The following is a 21,461-nucleotide window of genomic DNA, read 5'->3' as shown; positions in this document are numbered from 1 at the left end:
CCGGTTTGATTCTTCATGCGTCTCCATCTTTCAGCACTTATGGTGAAAACAAGGCGCCGCACAGAAAGCCGCTGCCATAAAGCATGTCGCAAACCCACACGTAAAGCAGCGTCATGTCGTAAAACGGAGGTTCTTCGCAAAATATCCCCACGATGTATCATTATATCGCCCAGCACTAGAGGCCACCTTGAATGGGGTAGGCACCAAAAGTTAATCCCATTGATCATTAAAATCTATCTAGGTTTATGAGATATTTTGCTAACAGACAGACATGGGCAAAAACATTATCATCCGCTTTTATCTAAGTCAACCAAACAAGAATACAATGAAACTCCTATTATAGCACTTTATATTAATTTATGACTACCAAGAGCCCTCAGTGCTTGAAGACCCACCCCAGCTCTTTGGGAACCATAGCAACTAGAGGACATAAAATGCTTACTAGTTTACTCCTAACACTAATAATAAGTATTTACATTTTCAGCTAGTGAAAAGAAACCTGAAAAATGAAAATGACGTCAGATGAACGCTCAAACGGCTCGCCGCAGACGCCCGTTTCTCGCCGAAGTGTGTGAGTGGTGGTATTTCCGGTGGTCCCTGAAGGCAGCAGCGCAGGAGGAGGGCTCCGTGGTGACTGTTGTCAGTGTTACAGCTGCTCGCCGTTTATGAACGCGTCGGCCGTGTCAACATGCGCTTGAATGTTTATTTTGGCAGTGCAGGGTGTGAGCCTCACCTTGTGGCTTCCTCGTAGGCGCGCTAACACGTTCACAATGGAGCTTTTTAACGAGCCCAGCTAGCCTAGCTGCTGCGGACATTGTCTTCGTCGTAGCCACGGTCGGCTAGCTAACCGCTGCTAGTTGTTGTTAGCTTCGGCGGCTAATAATAATAATAATATGGCGATTGTGTCTGGCTCGTGCGCCCGGGTGAACGGCTCCAGAAACGGGCCCTCCGTGTCAGCGGCACCCTCCGGGCCCGTCGGGCAGTCTCAGCCCATGATAGCGGTGTGGGAATGGCAGGACGACCAGGGCTACTGGCGGCCCTACAGCGGCCAGGTGAGCGCCTACATCGAGCGCTGCGCGTCCCGGCGCGGGCCCAGGCTAGGAGCCGGAGGAGCCGGCTCGACGAGCATCTGCCTCGGACAGTCCGACCCCAGCCTGTCGCCCTACCTCATCGACATCCCGACCCTGAAACAGTTCCGACAGGACACAGGTGAACAGATCCGACACCTCCTTTTATTTCCTATCTGTGCCACACAGCCTATCATGTGTCAGAGGCCTGGCTGGTCGTTAGCTGCTTCACATCAGCTGGAAGGAAAAATCAGTCATGTTGGGCCTCACTATTGTTCAAAGTGTCATGATTGCCCATATAACATAAAGAGATGTAACAATGGTTCGGGTCGATGTAGTTTTGGTCTGAATGAGTAACAGCAGCTCTTCTCAACTATGTAAAAACACAGTTAAAGGACTGAACCATGACAATGCACCAAAGCTTGGTGTGAGGGTGTTTTTAGTGTAGTTTTCGCTGACATGTCTTCAAGGTTTGTGTTTATTGAAAACAAACACCTCTCTTAGACAAAATTCAGTTTAAAGGGCTTTAAAAAGACATTTAAACCACCCTGTTACTTCTCATACGAAACAGTAAATGGTAAATATCGAATTTAGGGTTAACAAAGGTTGCAAACCATGAAATCAATCATATAAAACGGGCGATCTCTATCAAATAATGCCATTTGAAAGAGTTTACTCCAGTAGTTTTCCTGACATATTAATATGCAAGTCTGAAACGCAGGTCTGCACTCAATGTAAACGTTTCTGATTCTGCTGAAAACCACCTGGAAGCTTGAGTTACGTGACCGACCTACGTTCGGCTGGCCATAGTCTGTAAGGTAACCAGACCTGACCTGTTTGTAGTCATTTCAGCTCTTTGTCTGAGTGAACAAACGCTTGTGGTGACTGGTATCTTAAATCGTAAACACTGAAGTTAACACAAAGCTCGGGCCTCAGCCAGAAGGGTTGTTGTTTTTAAGCTGTTTAAGACGCAGAAAGAAAGAGTGCTTCAGCTGAAAACAGTTTTTTGTTTCCAGGAACGACCCGCTCGGTTCGGCGCTCCCTGTTCGCCCAGTCTTCGGGCCTCGGCAGCGGCGTTTACTGGGAATGGGCCAACGACGAAGGAGGCTGGACTCCGTATGAGACTCGGACCTCGATCCTGTTGGAGCACAGCTACCAGGCCCGCCAAGGCACGGCGGACTTGGGCACGCATGGGTACAACTACATCGTGGATCTCACCTCTCTGGCCCAGGTTAATAAAGCCACGGGCTTCAGGCGCCAGGTGCGGCGGCAGTGCAACCTCCCGTACCCGCTGGCCTCCTCTGGCCCCCCAGCCATCCCGTCGGCCCCAGCCTGCTCCTGCCAGCAGTGTCTGAGCCACAGCAGCACGGGACCCATGCCCAGCCGCTCACGACATTCCTTTTCATCGGGGAGTCTGAACCGGCCGAGCCTCCAGGGGACCGGGAGGGTTGCCGCAGCGCACCCTACTTCTGTTTACTCGCCGTACCCCAGGAGACCCCTCTCTGTCGGGGGGATGTCCTGGGGCAGCCCCTGGCCTCCCCCAGCCTCCGCCAGCCACATGTCCGCGCCGCATCTGAGCAGCACGACAAGTTCTAACGGGTTAAGGTGAGTTTGACAAACGAAACCCCGTCAGCGCGGCATTCCCCCTTCAGCTGTAAGACAGAGGACATCCACTACCCCCCACCTCTTTGTCTTTCCTGTCTCCTCGCTGACCCGTCCGGTCAAACAGGAACGGGTAAAAACGTTCTGAAGCTCCAGCGCTTCATGTTTGTTTTTGTTTCTTTGAATCGTGTCTTTGTGATCCGCTCTCCTTCCTCTCCTTCCTCTCCTTCCTGATCGCACCTAAAACAGCTTCCAAAGATGAATTAGGAACTTGAGTGGTGTAATGAATACAGTTCTTCTAGGGTCTAATTTTCTTCCATGCTGAATTTAATTTAGTCTCTCCTTAACTGCCGGATATTACTAATTTTACCGTACAAAACCTCTGATTTTCTCCCAGCTGTGTGTGATACTGTAGAATTTGATACTGATTATGGACCAAATAAACAGGACCAGTACTGCCGATATCTTTTAGATTTATTACTTTTAACATAAGCGCAGCCTCTACAGTTTCACATCAATGATAGCAAATGTGTCGTGTTTTATCTGAATATACTCGAGGACTATTAAATTACCTGTTTTTGCTTTCCACTCTTAATTAAATGGTTATTAAAGTAAAGTTAAAGCTTAGGATGGATTTAGAGCTAAGTTTCTACTGAGCGAGAATAACAAAAAGTCCAGATAAACTGAAGATACTAAGTTCTGAAGGACTTTGCTGAACAAGCTGAAACGGAGGTATTTAAGTTATAACAAGCTGAACAGGGCAGTGATTCCCGGCTCCGGTCCTCGAGGGCCACCATCCTGCAGGTTTCAGATGTTTCTCTGCTCCTCAGCAGATCTTCATGTCTGCAGAAGCCTCTTATTCACTCAGTCACTCTGATCAGGTGAGTCAAAGCAGAGAAACACCCGAAACCTGCAGGATGGTGTTCCTCCAGGACTGCAGCTGGGAATCACTGGAATACAAGCTAAAAGGAGCAAAATGGTAGCTAAAACGAGGACAGACAGGTAAATATAGCAAAACACTAGATAGAGGCTGAAAATATAAAGCTAACTAAAAATAACAAGATGCCAAATAAAATCTGAAAGTAGCAAAATGGTAATTAGTAGTAGTAAAATTCTAGCAAAAAGAAGCACAACAATAGCACAAAATAGCAAAACATTAGCTAAAAGTAAAAAATGCTAGTAGGAAAAAGCATCAAAAGCTGAATCAGCATTCACACAAATGTTTTGGAGTTTATAATCTTCTTCGGTTTTGTTTTTATTCGCAAATAAAATAACTAATAATATATCTATACTTATGCTTTCATTGGAATGGAAACACTGTACTGAAAACAGAGGAGAAAAACAAATTAAATTATTGATCTGATACAAAAAGACTGTTGGTATTGATATTATCAATATTATATTATTATATTATCAATACCAACGGTGTGAATTTCACAGCTTTATAGATTTTTAATGGTTTTGAATTTACATTTTTTTGGTTATTTTCTTATTTTAAATGTAAATGCTTGTCTAAAAGAGAAATCCAGAACAGAAAGTCTGTCTGCAGCTGCTGTTTCAGCTGTTTTAGCTGCAGGTCAGGCCTGTCAAAGCTATGGGTCCATCTGGGAGGACGTGGACGTTTCGAGACATTTGAATGCCGTTCTCCAACTCGTCTCAGTCGCTCCCGCCCTGCGAGGTGCTACCTTAAGGGCGTTCTTTCCTTTTATTTAAGTCGTTAATGTGGACATTCGACATCTTTGTGGTGGCGTCGGTGTTTCAGCGAGAAACAGAAATCCTCAGAGCCAGAGGTTTAAGCTCCTAAACTGTGTATAAATTAAAAATTTGCTGAGATTCAATTCGACAGATTTTTACTAAACCTAATAAACGAGTACATTAAATTCATGAGAACCTTATTTTGGCTATTTTTTACTCTGTCATGATTAATTAAAGAAGTAATGGAACGTAACAGGTGGAGTTAGGATCTCCATCATGCTTCGGAGCTGACAGCTGCTCATTTTTCCCCTTGAAAGCTGTTTTTGCGCAGTAAACAGATTTGTTGTCTGCATATCCATCAATTTATTGACTGCTGCATCCCTGATGCTCTGCGCTCGTGCAGTCAGAGTTGTTGTTAATCAGGCCCAGACATGAGTAATTAGTCATTTACTGGTCTGAAGGCCGTTTCTCAGCCTTATGAGTAAACGCAAACAGACCTGTCGTTCTTAAACAAGCAGGTTTTCGTTTCTCGGTCCGGTGGTGGAGCTTTATGTCACTCCTGAAGATGCTGCGTCGGTGACGTACGCCGACAACCAAAATAGTTGCAAGCCTTTGTTTTGTGCTTCCTGTCTGTTGGTGTTTTTACTGACTGAATGTCACCATCTGTGTTTCCTGGCCTGCAGCGTTCCTTCCATCTCCGTGCAGCTGAACGGCTCCACCAGCGTGAGCTCTGCCCTGGCAGGTAAACGGGTCACTACTCATCCGTCCTGTGTTTCCTCTGCACCCAGCTTTAGGCTGAAGGTCCTCGCTGATTTCCTTACTGCTCTTTTATCAGCCTGTTTGAGAAACAAGTAAATGAGCAGGAAGAAGTAGTGAAACTTTTCTGAATGTTAAGGTAAAATCCACCGACGTCTCTCTGCTCTGTCGTAGCTATAAAACCAGCCTCGTCACACGTTCTTTATTCTGAGCAAAACATCTTTACCTTTTCATCAGTTTTGCTTTAATTTTCTAAACATTTTGAACTCAAATGTCCCAGAGTTGTGCCTTTTTAGATCTGGATCTGTCCTCATCGAGAATCCAGGATATTTGACTTCTTCCTAATAAAAACCTTGAATCTCTGCACACCGACTTTACCTCAGCCTGATGCATATCCATCCTGCTCAGTTCACTGTTGTCAGCACGACGCAGAATCATGTCATCTCATCACGTTTAAACATGAACCAGCTCAGACCAGAACCTAATTCCAGGGCTAAAAAAGAACTTTTTTAAAAAGCTAATGCCTCTTTTTGTAAATATCAGTATTTTATCTCAAAGGATTCAAATTATTTAGCTGAATAAATATAAAATTAGGGCATTAAAAAAGTGTTAAGGTCACAAGAGTTCAGGTCTGCTGAGTTAATCCTGTTAAAGGGATATTCTGAGCGCTTTATGTTCCTTGTTATAGATAGCTCTTTGACTGGCCTCAGTTGGTTGCAGCAGCAGTAGCTGTAGCACTTCCTGTGCAGCCCTGAGGTCATTTCTGGCAGGAATGTCTTGATGATAACAGGGTTTGCATGAACCGCTGTGAACTTCAGAAGACTGAATCAGTTTCCTGAAGCTCAGACTGGCTGTTATTAACTCGTTACATGTTAACTCGGAGGACTCACTGCGTGTCACTTTCAGAGCACTTCATGCAGCTACTGTTATTTGAACAGTTCCAGTTTTTAATCACACGGTTATTTCAGCTGAAATATTCTGAAAACTGCTGCCAGAATTGATCCCTGGGCTGCACAGGAAGTGCTACAGCTTGTTTCTCTGAGCTAGCCGTTAGCTTCTCAGTTCTGTCGGAGTTAAACTCTCATTTCTGCAAACATGATAATTGTTCACAACTATTCCTCAGAACCTTACGTCACAATGGCTGGAATACCCCTTTAAAGCCCAGTTCTGTCCAGTGCAGTAAAGAGAGCTCAGGTGTCAGGTGTGTAACCTGAAACACAAACAGTTTGAGACAACTTCACCTAATTTCATCCTTCAAGGAGCACTTTTTTATCCGCAGAGGTGAATTTTGATTCAGCATCCCACCGAACGTTAGGAGCTAAAATATTCATCAAAAACTGCTGCTTTTTCGTATTTTATTTATTTATTTTTATTCCTCCTGCACATCTTTTCTAATTAATCAGTCAGGTTGGTCTGTGTGACGAGCTGACTGAGTCGCTGCCATCAGCTCGGAGGAAGCTGCTGGACCAGAACCTCATTAGTGAAAAGCACCAAACCGAGACTCCAGTAAATCATTTCAAATGGAAGGTCACCCGTGCAGCATCGTCTCCTAACGCACACTTTTAATTCTCATTAATGAGCAATAACAGTCATCAGAGCCACACCAAAACACGCTGAATAAATACTGAGGTTGGATCTGAACTCGCTGCTTCTGCAGGTTAGCGCCGAGTTTCCCCTCTTAAAACTGAAAACAGGAGGAGTCCTGGAAGAATGTCAGGCTTGTTCTGAAGGAAGCCCTCAGATAATCTGAGGCTGTTTGTTCACAACTCCAGTGCAGCATAAATGTGGCCACTGTAAGCTTTAACACTGAGAGGCTGCAGTTGTTTTACTGAATAAATTAGTTTTTCTTGTGAGAACCTGTTTCAGGTGTTGCTCGCTCAGCTCGATTCTCTTCTTCTGCTCCTGCTGCCTGTTGTAAAAAGTAACCAAAGCATTTATTAGGTTTGTTTAAAGTAATTTAACGCTTTAAAGCCGTTTTGTCGGGTTATAAAATGATCTGATTGACAGATTCTGAACACGTATTGGGGCTGATAAGAACAGCTCACTGCAGTTCCCCTCCTAAACAGTAGGTGTCACTAAGAGGAAACGATATGACAATAATATATGACTGCAGACTCAGCGCCACTCTGCAGCCCTGCCAGCAAAAAACATTTTATATTTATGTCTGTCATTTTTATCCCCTTAAAGAATATTCTCATGGATTTATCAGGGATGAATTAAGGATGGAAATAGATTAGAAGTAACAGAGTCGAGCCAGGACTGGTGTTCTGCAGATCTGTGAACTGAGAGGCGCCTGCAGTCAGATCCTGCTACAGGAAGCTGTACAGGAAGTGCATTCCTCACCCAAAATTGTAACTTTAGAGTTTAAACTTCTGCAGCTATCACAAACCTAGCAGCCGAGTTTTAAAGACGATATTCAGATCTACAGGACTTCCTCATGTCTTTGTTTTTGTCTGTTGCTCTCACCTCAGTGGCGTGAAGGATTGTGGGTATTCAGTCAATGCACTAATCTTAAAAAAAAAAAAAAAAAACTAGGAGCTTGTTTTTTTTTACCAAACCTCCAAAGACGAGCTCCGCTCTCTGCCCCCTTGTTGCTCATCGACATGTGAAGCTTCGGGTGACTTTGTGTTTGAAGTAGGGGCGCAGAGGAAGTGCCAGCTGCTGCTACCCGTCTCATTCTTTTGATTTGTTCCTTTCTGCTCCTGCATCCCGCCTCATCCCGACCCATACCGACCCCACCCCACCTCACCCCGCTCCAGGCATGGCCTCCATTTTGATGTCAGCAGTGGGACTCGGCGTGCACTTCACCTCCGCCCCCCTCCCTCAGCAGCAGCAGCAGCAGCAGCCGCCGCCGCCGCAGCAGCAGCATCAGCATCAGCCTGCTCCTTTCGCTCTTCCTCCTCCTCCTCCTCCTCTCCTCCCCTCAGCCAGCAGGCCCAACAAGCCTCCCAGCAGCAGCAGCAGTTCAGTTAGGAGAGCAAAGAGGCAGCACAGGAGAGGTAGCTACCTCACCACCGGCCCATGCTCCGTCATCCTCCACCCGTCCACTTCTTTCCACGTGCTTCAGGAACATTTCATCCTCCATCACTATGATTTGTTTTCACGTGCGCTCGCACCGATCCACTCCACCATCGGTTTGTCATTTCATTCTGCAGTCCGCCTCAGTTTCAAGGCTTCCAAATGTGGACTTCCTGCTGTAAACCAGCCAAACGGAGTCCGTTCTGGTAAACTGTCAAAGCAGTGATCTCACTTTAAGTTGTTTTATTACCGGCTGGAGACGGTTCTTATTCAACCAGCTAGAAGTCAAGTTGGAGAAGTCCTAATTTTACCCCTATTTAAAACAAATATACATGTATCTTTACAAACAGCTGGTGCTCCCGAGCATAAACCAATATGGAGTAAAGCAAACATCGCCTCAGTTTGTTTTCCTAACTTTTATCCTCCCCCCTCAAGTTTGACCTCATGTCTGTAGAATAAACAGAAAAGTGACAACAAAATAAAGAAGTGAGGCAACATTTGCATGACGTTGCAGTAATAAGCTGTTAGTTTATCTGCAGAAAAAGTCAAATATTATGAGGTTGGAAGTAATTCTTGTAGCTTAGTGTGGAAGAAATGTTTTATGATGAGCCTTTTCTATGAATGGATGTTCCTTCATGCTGAAAAACATTTTTCCTGCAGCAGCGTCAGAAACCAAAGCTGCAGCGTAGAGCTGGAATAACTGAAGATGTTGTTTTGTTTCAGACTGCAGCCTCGTAGACGGTGACGATTAGTATTTACAGCAGAAACAGATGCAGATTAATTTGATCATTTATTTAGCTCTGATTAACAAGAAGTGGAAGCAACACAAACTGAACTGAACTCTTCAGCTTTTGTCTTTTTAGGCTGCATGATTTTTTTTAGAAATTGTCTCTGAATCATTAATTTTATGCTTCGTTTTTGTTTCCTATCATTAAAGGATATAAAGAAAACCTTTGAAATCAACGGGGGAAAGGTCAAGGCTGAAAACTAAAACAGTTCTTCTGTATATTAATTTCCACATATTTTGTATTTTTCGCCCACAACTCCATCTTTAAACGAAGCTGACTTTGTGCAGCGGCAGTGAAAAGTGTTTTTAATCAAAGTGGACCTGCATGTTTGTAAAACTCGTGGATCTTCGTCTATCCTGCTCCTCATCGACACAGAATTCATCCTCTCACCTCATTTATGTTCTCTTAAATTTAGACTAAAACTTCAGCAGATTGATAGAAAATAAATTCAGATGTTGTTTACGTCTCTCAGGAAATGCCATCCCATCTCGCCTCATCGGAGTCTCTGTGTAATAAACATGTTAGTTTTCTGTTTTAATCTGACTCGTTTCTCACTCCGTGTTTCTGTCGTCCTCCCAGTGTCTCAGAGATCCGAGGAGGTGATTCAGCGCTACATGGAAGTGGTCGCTGAAGCTCCAAATGAGGTCAATTATTCATGTCATCACAGATCCGTACACAGTAGTTAGAGGCTTCATCATAAAGAAGATCTCGTTGGATTTTTGATCTTTGTCTCGTTCAGGACTGCATCATCTGCATGGATCAGCTGTCCAGTCCGTCCAGCTACGAGACGCCGTCCTCTGAGGATGGAGGCCAGAGCATCCTGCCAGATGCCGTGGGGAAATTCATCAAATGTGGCCACACGCTGCACATGCTCTGCATGCTGGCCATGTACAACAACGGAACAAAGGTCATCCCAGAAACCAGACGACTCCTAACGACGCTGAAATAAAAATCAGCTTATTTGTGGTGATGTGTTCACTTTACGAGGCTCCGTTTGTTTGTTTGGTTACCCCCCGTAGGACGGCAGCTTGCAGTGTCCCTCCTGTAAGACAATCTACGGGGAGAAGACCGGAACGCAGCCCAAAGGCAAGATGGAGATTTACAGCATCGCCCAGTCGCTGCCCGGCCACCCAGACTGCGGCACCATCCAGATCATCTACAGCATCCCTCCTGGCATCCAGGTACAGCCGACCCAGCCCATAGAGTTTTACATCCCATCCTTTTTTCCAGCAAAGCGCAGAGAGCTCCTGTGATTGAAAGTCACATAAGCCGAAATGTGGTTTGTGTATTGAGCTGTTGGGCTAACAGTAATTAGATTATATTTGATAGTTCTCCAGCAGATTTCTGGTATTAAACTTTGTAGGATTGATCAGCTTTCGTCCTCGTCCACCAGGGCCTGGAGCATCCAAACCCCGGACAGCCGTACACCTGCAGGGGCTTCCCTCGCTTCTGTTTCCTCCCCGACAACGACAAGGGCAGGAAGGTAAGAGCTGTGCACACGATCTGAGAGCTCAGAGGTCTGACAGGTCACGACCTCTGACCTGAACCTCAGAGGAACGCTGGGACCTCACACCTCAGGGTGGAGGGCGGGTAGGAACCTGAGACTGTTACTTCCTGTAGAAAGTCCAGAACACGACTAGAACCTGACCTTACAATAACCTGAAGGAGAAACCTTCAGGAGGTCACTGGATTGTCTGAGATCAGCTAAATGAATTCTGTTGTTCACAGAAACACATTTTTCTGTCTCTTTGTTTTGTCCGAAAGGTTCTGGAGCTGCTGAAGGTGGCGTGGATGCGTCGGCTCATCTTCACCGTGGGGACGTCCAGCACCACCGGAGAGCCCGACACCGTGGTGTGGAACGGCATCCACCACAAAACGGAGATGATGTCCAACCTGTCGGGCCACGGCTACCCCGACCCCAACTACCTGGACAACGTTCTGTCCGAGCTGGCCTCGCAGGGCGTCACAGAGGACTGCCTGAAAGCGCCAGGAAGCGGCGGCAGCAGTTAGGAATCAGGAAGGTTTAGTTTCATCTCTGTGGGGAGGCTGCCCGGTCCTCAGGAACGGGACCGATGTTTCATCCAAACCTCCACGCTGGAAAGCTTTCCTCTTTAAAGCCTCATCAGGATCCTGGTTTTCAGTTACCGCGAGAAGGGGAGCGTACTCTGGGAATGAAGCACTTTAGCTCTGACGGTGCATTCTGCTGACATCATGTGTGATTCTTTCCTTTTCTTTTCCTCAGTGAAGGGCAGTTAACTTGTTTTAACGTTAGGAACGCACGCAGTCGAGTGTTTCAGCTGAAGCACAGCGGCACGGAAACTTCAAGTAGCAAAAGTCAGTTTCTGTGATCATATTTGATGAGAAGACGCAATACTTTACTGTTGTAAATAAAGATATGAATGCATCAAAGCTATGAACAAATGTCATAATTTGTTGTTTTTTTACATTTAACACTAGTTCTGATTTAACCGTATTTAAATCTGAAATTCTGCAGCTGATTTCGTCACTTAATGTTTGTGTTGTATGAGAAAGGATGAGTTTACTTCATAAACAGTTATCCCATCAGAGGAGGACAGAAAAACCCACCTGGTTCTGATCTGACGGCGGGATGATCAGGCGTCAAACTCGAGACGTTCCCGCGAGGCTTCACTTCCCGTCATCTCAGACTCAACATCTGTACAAACAACTGGAACAAAAGTATCTGCAATAAAGAAATGATGCAAAATAAGCCGTCGACTCGACTTCTGACTCTAACAGATGCTCCTCCACAGAGAAGCTGTGTAAAAAGGCTGATTGGGGCCATAAAGTAGAACCCAAAAAGCTAAATATATTACCTCAGAACAGCTTTGTGGAACATCAAGGTTGACTGAAACTGGAGACATTTGTAACCAGATTGATTCCAAGCTCCAATAAAGACCAGCTGTAGAGAATTTACAGCTGTTCAAAAAAAAAAAAAAAAAAGGGGATTGGCTTCATTTTTCAGACTTGGAGGTTTAATCCTCTTAAACTCCAGATAGATCTGGTTTTGGTCTTCTCCTAAGTCAGACAAATTAAGTTTATGTTCTGAGGTTAGTTGAACATCATAACCTTTTACAGAAACTGAGGCTGATACCTTCTGCGTGATAAATAATTTGACTAAAACTGAACTTTCTGTGAATCCCACAGGGACACAAACTCCAATCCAATCAAAGTGCAAGGCAACACATTTTATTTCAAAGGCCTAACTGGCATTAAGGTACAGCATGTTAAATATAGTTAGTCCAGAGACAGTCATCGCAGAGTAACATACCATTCTTTTCTTTACATGATACATTCAGGCTGACGTTAAACGACATATTTTACACGGTAATGTGGTGGGAACGTAGAAAAGGCTGTTTTCTGCAGGAAGCTGCTGCTGCTCGCTGAAACATCGAGTCCGTTTCATCTCCTCCGTTTTAGTTTCGTTTAACTAGTTACTTGGTGACCAGTCGCATCAGTTAGTGTTGTGATGGCTCCCCGTCGAGCTGCGTAACGGAATATTATATCTTACATCCCTGCACATATTGTTATATTTCAATAAATATAATAAATAAAAAGTACAAATATCTGAATATTATGAACCAGATCGTTCCTGTCAGCTGGAGGCTGAATCCAAAAACACGACTCGATGGATGGAGAGGTTTTTAAATGCAAAAACTTGATTTTAGTGATGTTTCCGGCTTTAAAAAGTCAAACTAAATCATGGTTATGATCTCCTTTAGAAGGGAAACTGACGGTAGTCCTGTTTGCACTGAGTGAAGGCAGGAGACAGGACATTCTGCTGCTGCGCTCAGTCAGCGTCAAACCTGCAGCTTCTTAAAGTCTGAACGGATCCATCCGTCTCAGCTCGTTAGAGGAAGAGTCCCAGCTGCTGACGAGCTGCTCCTGCCGTCCCGGCGCTGCTGCTGCTGCTCAGTAATTCACTTTCCCGGGAACCTGAACGTTCACGCCGCTGTAGTCTACCATGTACATGGGCCACTGCTGCGGAGACATCAGGACAAAAGGAGGATTAAAGCCTCAAAACCAGCTTGTACGGGAGACTTTCTTCTGCGCTTTCATTCGTTACAGAAGCTCAGAGAAGACTTCAGTTAACAGACTGACTTTCACTGTGAAACTTATGGATCAGTCACATCTACAGACTTAAAAAAACATTGTTTAGAACAATTAAAAGTAAAAATAAAACAAACTTTTAAAGAATTTCAAAAGTTTAGATGAAGAACAGCTAATGTCTCCATATCTGAATTGAAGAAAACAACCACAATTCGTGAACTAAACTTTCCTTTCTCCTTATGTTGCCAGTTTACACTTAACTCTATAATAATTGGAGAAAAAAAAGAAATTCCTCACCTATTTTATAAGTTTTAACACTTTTTTATCTCTAAAGATTCAGTTTTTAAAGCTGAATTTAAGTCAACAGAGCTATTATGGGCTCAGATTTTAACATAAAATTTAAAAAACCGAAGGGTTTTGGTATAAAATACGACAAATTAAAGGAATCTGAAAGATTAGAGTTGTGATCTTCGGACTGACGTGGATTAAATAAACTGAAAATCCTTTCAGAGGCTCAGAGACGAAAACTGGGAGTTTCTGTTTGTGTTTCTGAGGTGGCGTCCCGTCGGCGTACCATAACTGGAATCTGATTGGTGGATATCCCGAGCTCGGAGGAGGCGGGAACCCGGCTGCTCTCCTGGACTCTCTTACGTTTTCTCCGGTTGGTTGAGGCGTTTGTTCCTGCTGAAGACACGGATGGTTGAAACCCCGGCAGCAAAGCTTTCCTGGGACAAACGGAGCCACACGTACCTGTGTTACACGCCTGGCTGCACAGCTCCGCGAAGGGCCTGCGACAGACAAGGAAACCATTAAACACGTCTGTCCGTCACGGCAAAGCCAAACGCAAAATCCACGGTCGCGTCCGGACTCACTGCAGCTGGCTCTTGATGCTGAACGTTACTTTGTCTGCAGCTTGGAGGATTTTCTCCAGGCACACGATGTCGTAGGTGTTGGGGTTCCTGAAGGGAACGTCGTCCGGAAGGCCGCTCACTTCCACGGACTCCGGGCTGCCGCGGATCAGTTTGTAGGGAACCACGACGGAGCGGTCCAAACCCAGAGCTTCACCTGAAAACAGCCAGAGGACAGATTTCTGTCTCTTCTCCTGGAAGATAAGACACACGGGCTAACAAGACTCTTTGGCAAACTTCAGGATCTGGGAATCAAACCCTCAATTCTGCGACTGCATTAAAGCTGCTCATTACAAACAAGAAGAGTTTTTCTCCTGCTGGTTGAACCATCAGAACCATCAGGAGGCTCGGTGGGAGCGACACCTTACCGTATTTCTTGTTGAACAGCTCCTTGACTTGTTCCCGAAGGACAACTTTCTCCCCCATGCGGTTGATGTCGTCATCGTCTGTTGGGAGAACAGAACCGGACCGTGATCAGACCGAAAACAAGAATGAAGCGTCGCCGTCTCTGATGTCAGAAAAAAAAAATCCATGTTCTCCTCACCGCTTATCGAGGCGTAGGCCTTCTTTAGTAAAGTGACCCGGCGGGGCGCTGAGGAAACAAGGTAACTGGTTAATTTCACCGGGTTCGTCTTCAGCGCCACACAAGCTGATTGATGAAAAGAACCAGAAGAGAAATTCTGCTCATACCTGGTTTGGGAATAAGTCCTTGAAATGGTCTGAAAGGAAAAAGCAAATCAGTTTCAATTCTCATCTTCAAAAACAATTGTTTTTGTTTAAAAATGTGTTTTCCTGGAAGCAGATCTGATCTTTTCCTTAGAGGGATAAAACCGCTGCGTCCCGTTTCCAGGGGGTCATGTGACCCGAGCGCCCCACCTGGTGATGGTGAAGCTGATTTTGTCGGCGACCGCCAGGATCCTCTCCAGGTTCTGTGAGCCGAAGGTGCAGGGCTTCCTGAAGGGGATCCCGGGGGGCAGGCCTTCGATGATGACCGAGTCCGGGTTGTTCTTGATCCTTTTGTAAGGCACTTGGACGGGATACTTGATGCCCAGCGCCTCGCCGTACTTCCTGTTGAACAGATCCTGGACCTGCTCCCGCAGCGTGTTGGCCAGGTCGATCCTGGACAGCTTGGACTCCATGCACTCTGGGGGACGGAGGCGGAGGACACATGGCTTATTAAACATTCCTTTCACCTGGTTTGGTTTTAGAAGAGCAGATGAAAGACGAATGAACCTGAGAATCCGGGTCTCTTGGATAAAGCTGCGGCGTCCTCCGTTACTGCTGCTGCATCCTTGGCATCCAGCTCTGTTAAAGCAAAACAAAAAACCCTGAAACCTTCGTTTCATCGTCTTATAAGACTTACTGAACGCGACAAACTAATTCCAGCAGCTTGTTGAGAGATTAAATATGGAGACATCTGCCAGAAATCCCTGCAAGGGTTCTCTTTTTTATTTTAAAAAGCTGTTTTAAAATAGAAACTGAACTGAAACTGACCTCAGACTTTTCAGCATGCAGAACAGAGTTTAAATCAGATTTTAAGGCTGAATTCAGAGCCTCCAGATGGTGGAAACGTAAATATTCCAGCATGAGGGACACAGAGGCAGCCGACTGATGATCTGAAAAGCTATCCAGTCAACTGATAGCAAGCAACAATTACATTTTCTTGGTTTAATTAAAAATCGCTGAGGAAGAATTAAATCGAGGAACAACTGAAGCAGTTTAGCACCTTGAAGCGACTCGTACCTGCATCACAGACGGGCATGGAAGGCATCTCTTGTTTGACGTGTTCAGTTAGAACCTCGGGCCTGAAGACAGAAGCAGACGTTTTACAACCCAGCGAGTGAAACGCACGGCTTCAAACGCAGCTTTAAAGGGGCTGACGCGCTCCGACCTTTTGATGACGAACTGGATCTGACTGCTGACGGCTAAGATCTTGCGCAGTTTGGCCGCTCCGAAGCAGTTGGGCCTTCGGAGGGAGATCCCTTCTGGAAGCCCGGTGACGTACAGATCCTCCGGGTACATCTGGAATTTGGAGTACGGCACCTTGGCCGGTTCAGGAAGACCCAGAGCTTCAGCTGAGCGGGAAGAAGAACACAACTTTAAAGGAACATTTCAAATTTGTGTCGTGATATTAATTCTTCGAGGGATGGGAGAAAATGTTCTTAACTAAATCTGTGACTATGATGTCATCACTGACTAAATGTTAGATTGAGGGGAAAAGAAATCCTGCTGCCATCAGACAAACTTCATCTGAATTAAAGGTCGTGTCATAACTCATGATCAGTCTCAGCTACTACCACACCAAATCTGAGCAGCTGTCCGGGTTACCGCCATTTTTGTGTTTTCTAAAAAAAGGGCGTATTTAAAAACTTGTGGCTGTAAAAGAACAGAACTTCCTCGTTAAAGAGACAAAGACACGCAGCCGGTGTTTAAATGTTCCAGTCTGACATAAACGTGGTGGATTTTACTTGGTAAAAAAGCTCAGGAGGAACCTGCAAGAACATAAAGGAACCTGCAGGAACAGCCATGTGTTTTCAAAGGACAGTGGGAGTGGCTGCCATCTTCAGTTTGATGTAGATGAACATTAAATGATTACTTTCTGAGTTTCATTCATATCCATCCACTGGTTCAGGAGACAGACAGCTTCACGCTGATGTTTTAAGTAACAATAATATTCAAATAAACCTGAAAGGATCTGCACTCGTTAAGTGAAGGAGATCAGTCCTCCGGTCCTCCGGTCCTCCTGCAGCTTACCGAACTTGATGCTGAAGAGGTTCTCCACTTGTCTGCGAAGCTGAAGAATCATTTCCCCGATGTCCTCCACCAGACTCCCAGCTGAACGGGGAAAACGTCGGCAGAAGGAGAGTTATTACACGGCTCAAGCTGCCTCTCCGCTCACTTACTTTGTTGTTCACTTACTCACCTTCAGAGGGTCTCCTGATGGTCGGAGGGGCCGCGGCGGGCGACACAGATTCAGCTGCAGGATGAGAGGAACACGTGAGGAGAGCAAACAGACAAGAGATAACAGGGAGTAAAATATCAGACTTTAGTTTAAAGTAAAGAATAAACGTGTCAAATTCCTGACCGCCTTCAGTGTTACACTCTGATGTATTTACAAGTTTTAGGGACTAATTTAAAAAAAGCTGAGCTGAAGTTTTATTTTCTCGTCTTCTGTATAAATTACGTTTACAAATCTGTCCACCAGAGTCCCATTTCTCACGCTGTGATCTCCTTTAACCTGCAAATCAAAGACAGAGTCCCACGAAACTTTAAGATCCAACATTTAAAACTCAGTTTGGATCAAAACCAACAGTGGGAGCAAAATAAAACTAAATCTTGAATATCTACAGAAAAAAATGACATTTAATGATCCCAAAACAACAGTCAAAGTCCCAGAAACTAAAGAAATATTTCAACTGGCAGCAATAAATAATTACAGAACTGTAACCATCCTATCAGTTCAAAAGGTTGAATAAGTTCCCCATTATTTCCCTCAGAGGCAGACAGACAATAATAATCTGTAATAATAATAATAATAATAGTAATATGAATCATCTGCCATCTCTGCTTCAAACTGCACTGTTGCTGTGACAAACATCACCACAACTTTTAACACAAAGAGTTCATGATTATAATCAGTTTTTCTGTCTGGAAGGTTCTGGAGTCCGACGGTCGGATGTGAACAGAACCAGCCGGCTGCAGACAGAGCCGTTAATCAGCTGATATCAGCCGCTTTTAAAGAGTCATCCAAGCAGGAAGATGAAGCTGCAGTAGCAGCTGCTACAGCCAGCTCCCTGTAGCCCAGAATGTATTTATATATGTTTTTAAGTACCTAAATCCTTTTAAGTGATAATAACGAACACATTTATTCAAAAGAAATAAATTCTGTTATATTTTGTGAAATGGAAAATTCACATTGGCTCCAAATAAAATAAAACATTTGTTATATATCAGCTATCAGTCACACAAAAAAACACATTAAATATCCTGTAATACACGAACTGAGCCAAATACCTGACTTTGAGTCATTTAATAAACTAAATAAGCAACAAATAAAACTAAATGGGACAGTTTCTGCACTTACCGTGATTTTCTCTCCTTTACTGGTAAAATGCGAAATAAAACAGAAAACTTAAACAAATCACCAACAAGCAAACAAAAATAAAAACTGTCACCTTCTGGGAGGAGCGTAAGCTAAAGCCAAGATCGCTCTGAGTAGCCTCTTCAGTGTCTGTGAGCTTCAGAGAAAACGCTCCTGTTTCTGGACGACAGAAGACTCAACAGACTCCGTCGTTCCTACATTTATAAACTCTACGTAAGCAGAGCAAACACTGCTGAGCCACCGGAGGAGCCGGGGGTCGAAGCAGGACAATAAAGATGATTTTATTCTTTAATCATGTAGAATAACAGGGAAAACAAAGTGCTGCTCGCTCCAGCTTGATAAAACGGACATCTAACTCAATTCATTTAATGGATGGAATTCAGAGTTGAGTCTACTCAGATGTTCTTGGTGATTTAACTTGATTCACCGAAAGGTTTGGGGAGACGGACTCAGGGTTTGGGAGGACTAAGGAGAACCTTGGAGGAAGAATTTAGCTCAGTGATTCCCAGCTGCAGTCCTGGAGGAACATCATCCTGCAGGTTTGACTTGTTTCTCTGCTCCAACACACCTGATCTGAGTGACTGAGTGAATAACAGGCTTCTGCAGACATGAAGACTTGCTGAAGAGCAGAGAAACATCTAAAACAGGGGTGGCTGATCCTGGTCCTGGAGGAACATCATCCTGCAGGTTTGACTTGTTCCTCTGCTCCAACACACCTGATTTGAATCAATGGCTTCTGCAGAACATGAAGAGGTGATTTAACCATCAGATCAGGTGTGCTGAAGCAGAGAAACAAGGAAAACCTGCAGGATGGTGACCCTCGAGGACCAGGATTGGACACCCCTGATCTAAAACCTGCAGGAGGGTGTTCCTCCAGGACTGGAGCCAGGAATCACTGCTTTAGCTAACTGTTGGAGGGTAGCAGGACTAGAAGACACTCAAAATCTGCAAACGTGCACAATGCATGGCCTCTGATCACCAACACGACCGAGGTTCTTGGTTTAAAGGTGACAAACGGTGAATGCATGGTGCTTTTTCACAGATAAGAGCTACGAGAGGTCCAATCAGGGATTAGGGTAACGTTTAAGGTCGGGGTTGTGGCGACTAGTGACTGGGAAGGTTTGGTGACATGAGAATAAAAGGAAGTTTAAAGATATCTACAAAAAAAAAAGAGCTTGAATACGTCCTGCTCAGCTCCCTACAAAAGGCCAGAGTCGGAGGTGGAAGTTGGGAGGAGAACCAGGAGCGGCGCTGCTGCAGATGAAGATTACCTGAGTGGTTTTCCATCGGGGGATGAGGAGGAGCTGAGGGAGCCGGGGGAGCAGGGGGAGGAGGGGGAGCTGAGGGCGAGGCTGTGGCTGGACACGGCGGCCCTGAAACGGGCTCGACCCCGGGCTCGCCGGGCTCCTCCCCGCTCGGGCCTGCCTCTGCAGAAACAGAGGTTTTCAGCTGGTTCACTGAGATGGAGGAGAAAATGAGATGAAAACATTCCGTGAAGCTGGGACCGCTGGGAGAAAAAAGGTGAACTTTCAGTCGCAGTCTCAGTAAAATCCGAGGGTTTGAGACCAGCTTCAAGCTTAAACTTTCAGAAAAATCAGTGTTTATTCTTTTATTTACTTATTTCAAACTGAAAACAATTAGCTAAGTCCAAGAGGAACGTGTACTACAAGCTGTAGGTACTAATACCTTCTCACACATCTTTACTTCTCAGAAACAAAAAGATCTTTATAACAACAATCAAAACAGACTGATTTAAATTATCATTTTTATTCCCACCTCTGCAGCCGACCCCAGGTTTACGATTTAATCTGCCGGATTACACTTTAGAAATGAAGTCAGGCAGATTCAGAGCAGTTTTTTTATTATTATTTCTCATCAGTGGGGTTTTAGACGTGGACATTCAGCTTCAGGTGTTTCTCCTCAGATGGGTTTGAGACGATTGTTTAATTATTTAAAAACTAAAACACACCAGAACCTTTATGCTAAATGACAATGAGTCACACATAATTCACAATACTGTAAGAAAACTCAGAATTAGTTGTGTTTGCACAGAGAAACAAACTGAAGCTTAAATGTTGAACATTTTCCTCCCCTGCTCCGTCTAATAGTGCGATCTGTGGATGCAAATCCTCAAACTGCATCAAACTAAAACAAAACTTGCAGATAATTATGCTGTAAACGTTGCTGTTACGCTGCACAGCTGCCTTCCTAAATGTTGGATTATCCTTCTGCACAATAGATGGAAGCATTTCCTGACAGACCACCTTCCAAAAACAGGCCTTCTGTTTAAAAACTGAAGAAAACGGAGCCAAGAGTTTCAGCTCAGATTAATCAGACGTTGGCTCCAAAGCAGAAGGGTGTCCGATCCTCGCAGACATGATGACTGGCAGGAAGTGCTCCCCCGCAGGAGGCCGCAAATTAAATGTAGAAAAAGCCAAACTTTCTTCTTCTCGCTAATAAACAGAGAAGCAGTTGTTTCTGTGTGTTAACAAAATTTACTTTAATCAGGACGGAATCAGAGCAGACGAGAAGAGTTCAACGTCTACTAAACAGACTTTTTATTCTGGTTGATAATAATGTGAACAGTTGGAGAAGTTGATGGCTTTGAATGCCCTGACTTACCAGGCACTGTAATCTGAATAATTTCCCCATCTGGAGGCTCCGTTTTGATCCTCCTCAGAGGAATGCCGTCACTTGAAGCACCTGAAGGACCCGAAGGACCCGAAGGACCTGCAGGGTTTAACAGTTTATTCATTCAGGGAAAAAACAGCTCGTTTTATAACAAATCTATGGGAAAGCAACTTAATTGGCTTTAATTAATCAGACAAAAGGTCTTTCTGAGGACTGGTGATTCGTCTAAAACATCATGAAGAGTTTTTATTATTTAACTAATTACCTGCTTCGTAGTCAGTTTGGGGACTCACACAAGCACTTGTTGATCTGCGAAGTCATTAAAAAATAATTACATTTGTTAATGCAGAATTATCTTCATTTATAGCAGAAAGCAAAGTCCCTGTTTTTTTTTAATTAAATGTTTTCTGTGTAAAGAAATACAGATCCTAAATCTGGTCATTCAATCAAACCTGAGACCAAAAACAGAGAAAGCCCTGTGATAACTCCATCCCATAATCAGACAGGTTAGCCACCGTTAGCAGCTACAACACTCAGTGACTACAGGACTGTATCCGTCTCTCTCATGGTTGTGGAGAAGTTTTGGCCCACTCCTCTTTCCAGCGCTGCCCAGCTCTCGGATATGACTCCAGAGGAGCCCAGACCATCGGCCCTCCACCACCGTGCCTGGCAGTTGGTGTGACGTGTTTTTGCTGATATGCTGTGTTTGGTGCCGCTGTGCATTATGGGTAAACGTTTCCACTTCGGTCTCTTCTTGTGGTTTGTTCAGAGGGAAGTTTTTGATCCTAAACGATGCTGTCGTGTTCTGTTCAGTTAACTGTCCTGT

At 44.6% G+C, this 21,461-nt stretch overlaps 2 protein-coding genes across 7 annotated transcripts in view; one reads left to right on the top strand and one right to left on the bottom strand.

The window, feature by feature from the left end:
- The first annotated feature begins 591 nt into the window (after positions 1-591).
- dtx2 (deltex 2, E3 ubiquitin ligase) lies at positions 592-11,654 on the top strand. Of its 2 annotated transcripts, XM_017429205.3 has the most exons (9): positions 592-1,209; positions 2,084-2,672; positions 5,048-5,106; positions 7,880-8,119; positions 9,506-9,570; positions 9,666-9,833; positions 9,946-10,107; positions 10,320-10,409; positions 10,691-11,654. In XM_017429205.3, the coding sequence occupies exons 1-9, from the start codon at positions 894-896 to the stop codon at positions 10,934-10,936; spliced, it is 1,935 nt and encodes a 644-aa protein (XP_017284694.1). In that variant the 5' UTR covers positions 592-893; the 3' UTR covers positions 10,937-11,654. The 2 variants fall into 2 exon arrangements, with proteins under 2 accessions (XP_017284694.1, XP_017284695.1); XM_017429206.3 differs by lacking the exon at positions 7,880-8,119.
- A 457-nt stretch (positions 11,655-12,111) lies between these two features.
- Positions 12,112-21,461, bottom strand: part of gtf2ird1 (GTF2I repeat domain containing 1) — a 43,400-nt gene continuing 34,050 nt past the window's right edge. Inside the window, exons 12-27 of one of the 5 annotated variants that reach the window (XM_017429172.3) lie at positions 20,901-20,944; positions 20,627-20,734; positions 19,276-19,461; positions 16,826-16,879; positions 16,657-16,737; positions 15,794-15,977; positions 15,646-15,707; positions 15,136-15,207; positions 14,779-15,046; positions 14,593-14,621; positions 14,447-14,494; positions 14,271-14,348; positions 13,867-14,059; positions 13,745-13,782; positions 13,569-13,678; positions 12,112-12,925 (exon numbers count right to left, since the gene is read on the bottom strand). In XM_017429172.3, coding sequence (XP_017284661.1) covers positions 12,857-12,925; positions 13,569-13,678; positions 13,745-13,782; positions 13,867-14,059; positions 14,271-14,348; positions 14,447-14,494; positions 14,593-14,621; positions 14,779-15,046; positions 15,136-15,207; positions 15,646-15,707; positions 15,794-15,977; positions 16,657-16,737; positions 16,826-16,879; positions 19,276-19,461; positions 20,627-20,734; positions 20,901-20,944 — 1,624 coding nt within the window. In that variant the 3' untranslated portion in view covers positions 12,112-12,856. The remainder of the gene's footprint in view (positions 12,926-13,568; positions 13,679-13,744; positions 13,783-13,866; positions 14,060-14,270; positions 14,349-14,446; positions 14,495-14,592; positions 14,622-14,778; positions 15,047-15,135; positions 15,208-15,645; positions 15,708-15,793; positions 15,978-16,656; positions 16,738-16,825; positions 16,880-19,275; positions 19,462-20,626; positions 20,735-20,900; positions 20,945-21,461) is intronic. The other 4 variants (XM_017429173.3, XM_017429174.3, XM_025008811.2 and 1 more) reach the window with 4 other exon arrangements.

This window comes from Kryptolebias marmoratus, linkage group LG13, assembly GCF_001649575.2.
Source record: "Kryptolebias marmoratus isolate JLee-2015 linkage group LG13, ASM164957v2, whole genome shotgun sequence".
NCBI classification, from domain to species: domain Eukaryota; kingdom Metazoa; phylum Chordata; class Actinopteri; order Cyprinodontiformes; family Rivulidae; genus Kryptolebias; species Kryptolebias marmoratus.
Note: the sequence above shows the minus strand (reverse complement) of the source record. Positions and strands in the feature narration are given on the sequence as shown.

Coding starts and splice junctions, on each gene's coding strand:
- dtx2 (XM_017429205.3), top strand. CDS start 894: ATGGCGATTGTGTCTGGCTCGTGCGCCCGGGTGAACGGCTCCAGAAAC. Junction 1,210..2,083: donor ACAGTTCCGACAGGACACAG/GTGAACAGATCC, acceptor TTTTGTTTCCAG/GAACGACCCGCTCGGTTCGG. Junction 10,410..10,690: donor ACAACGACAAGGGCAGGAAG/GTAAGAGCTGTG, acceptor TTTGTCCGAAAG/GTTCTGGAGCTGCTGAAGGT.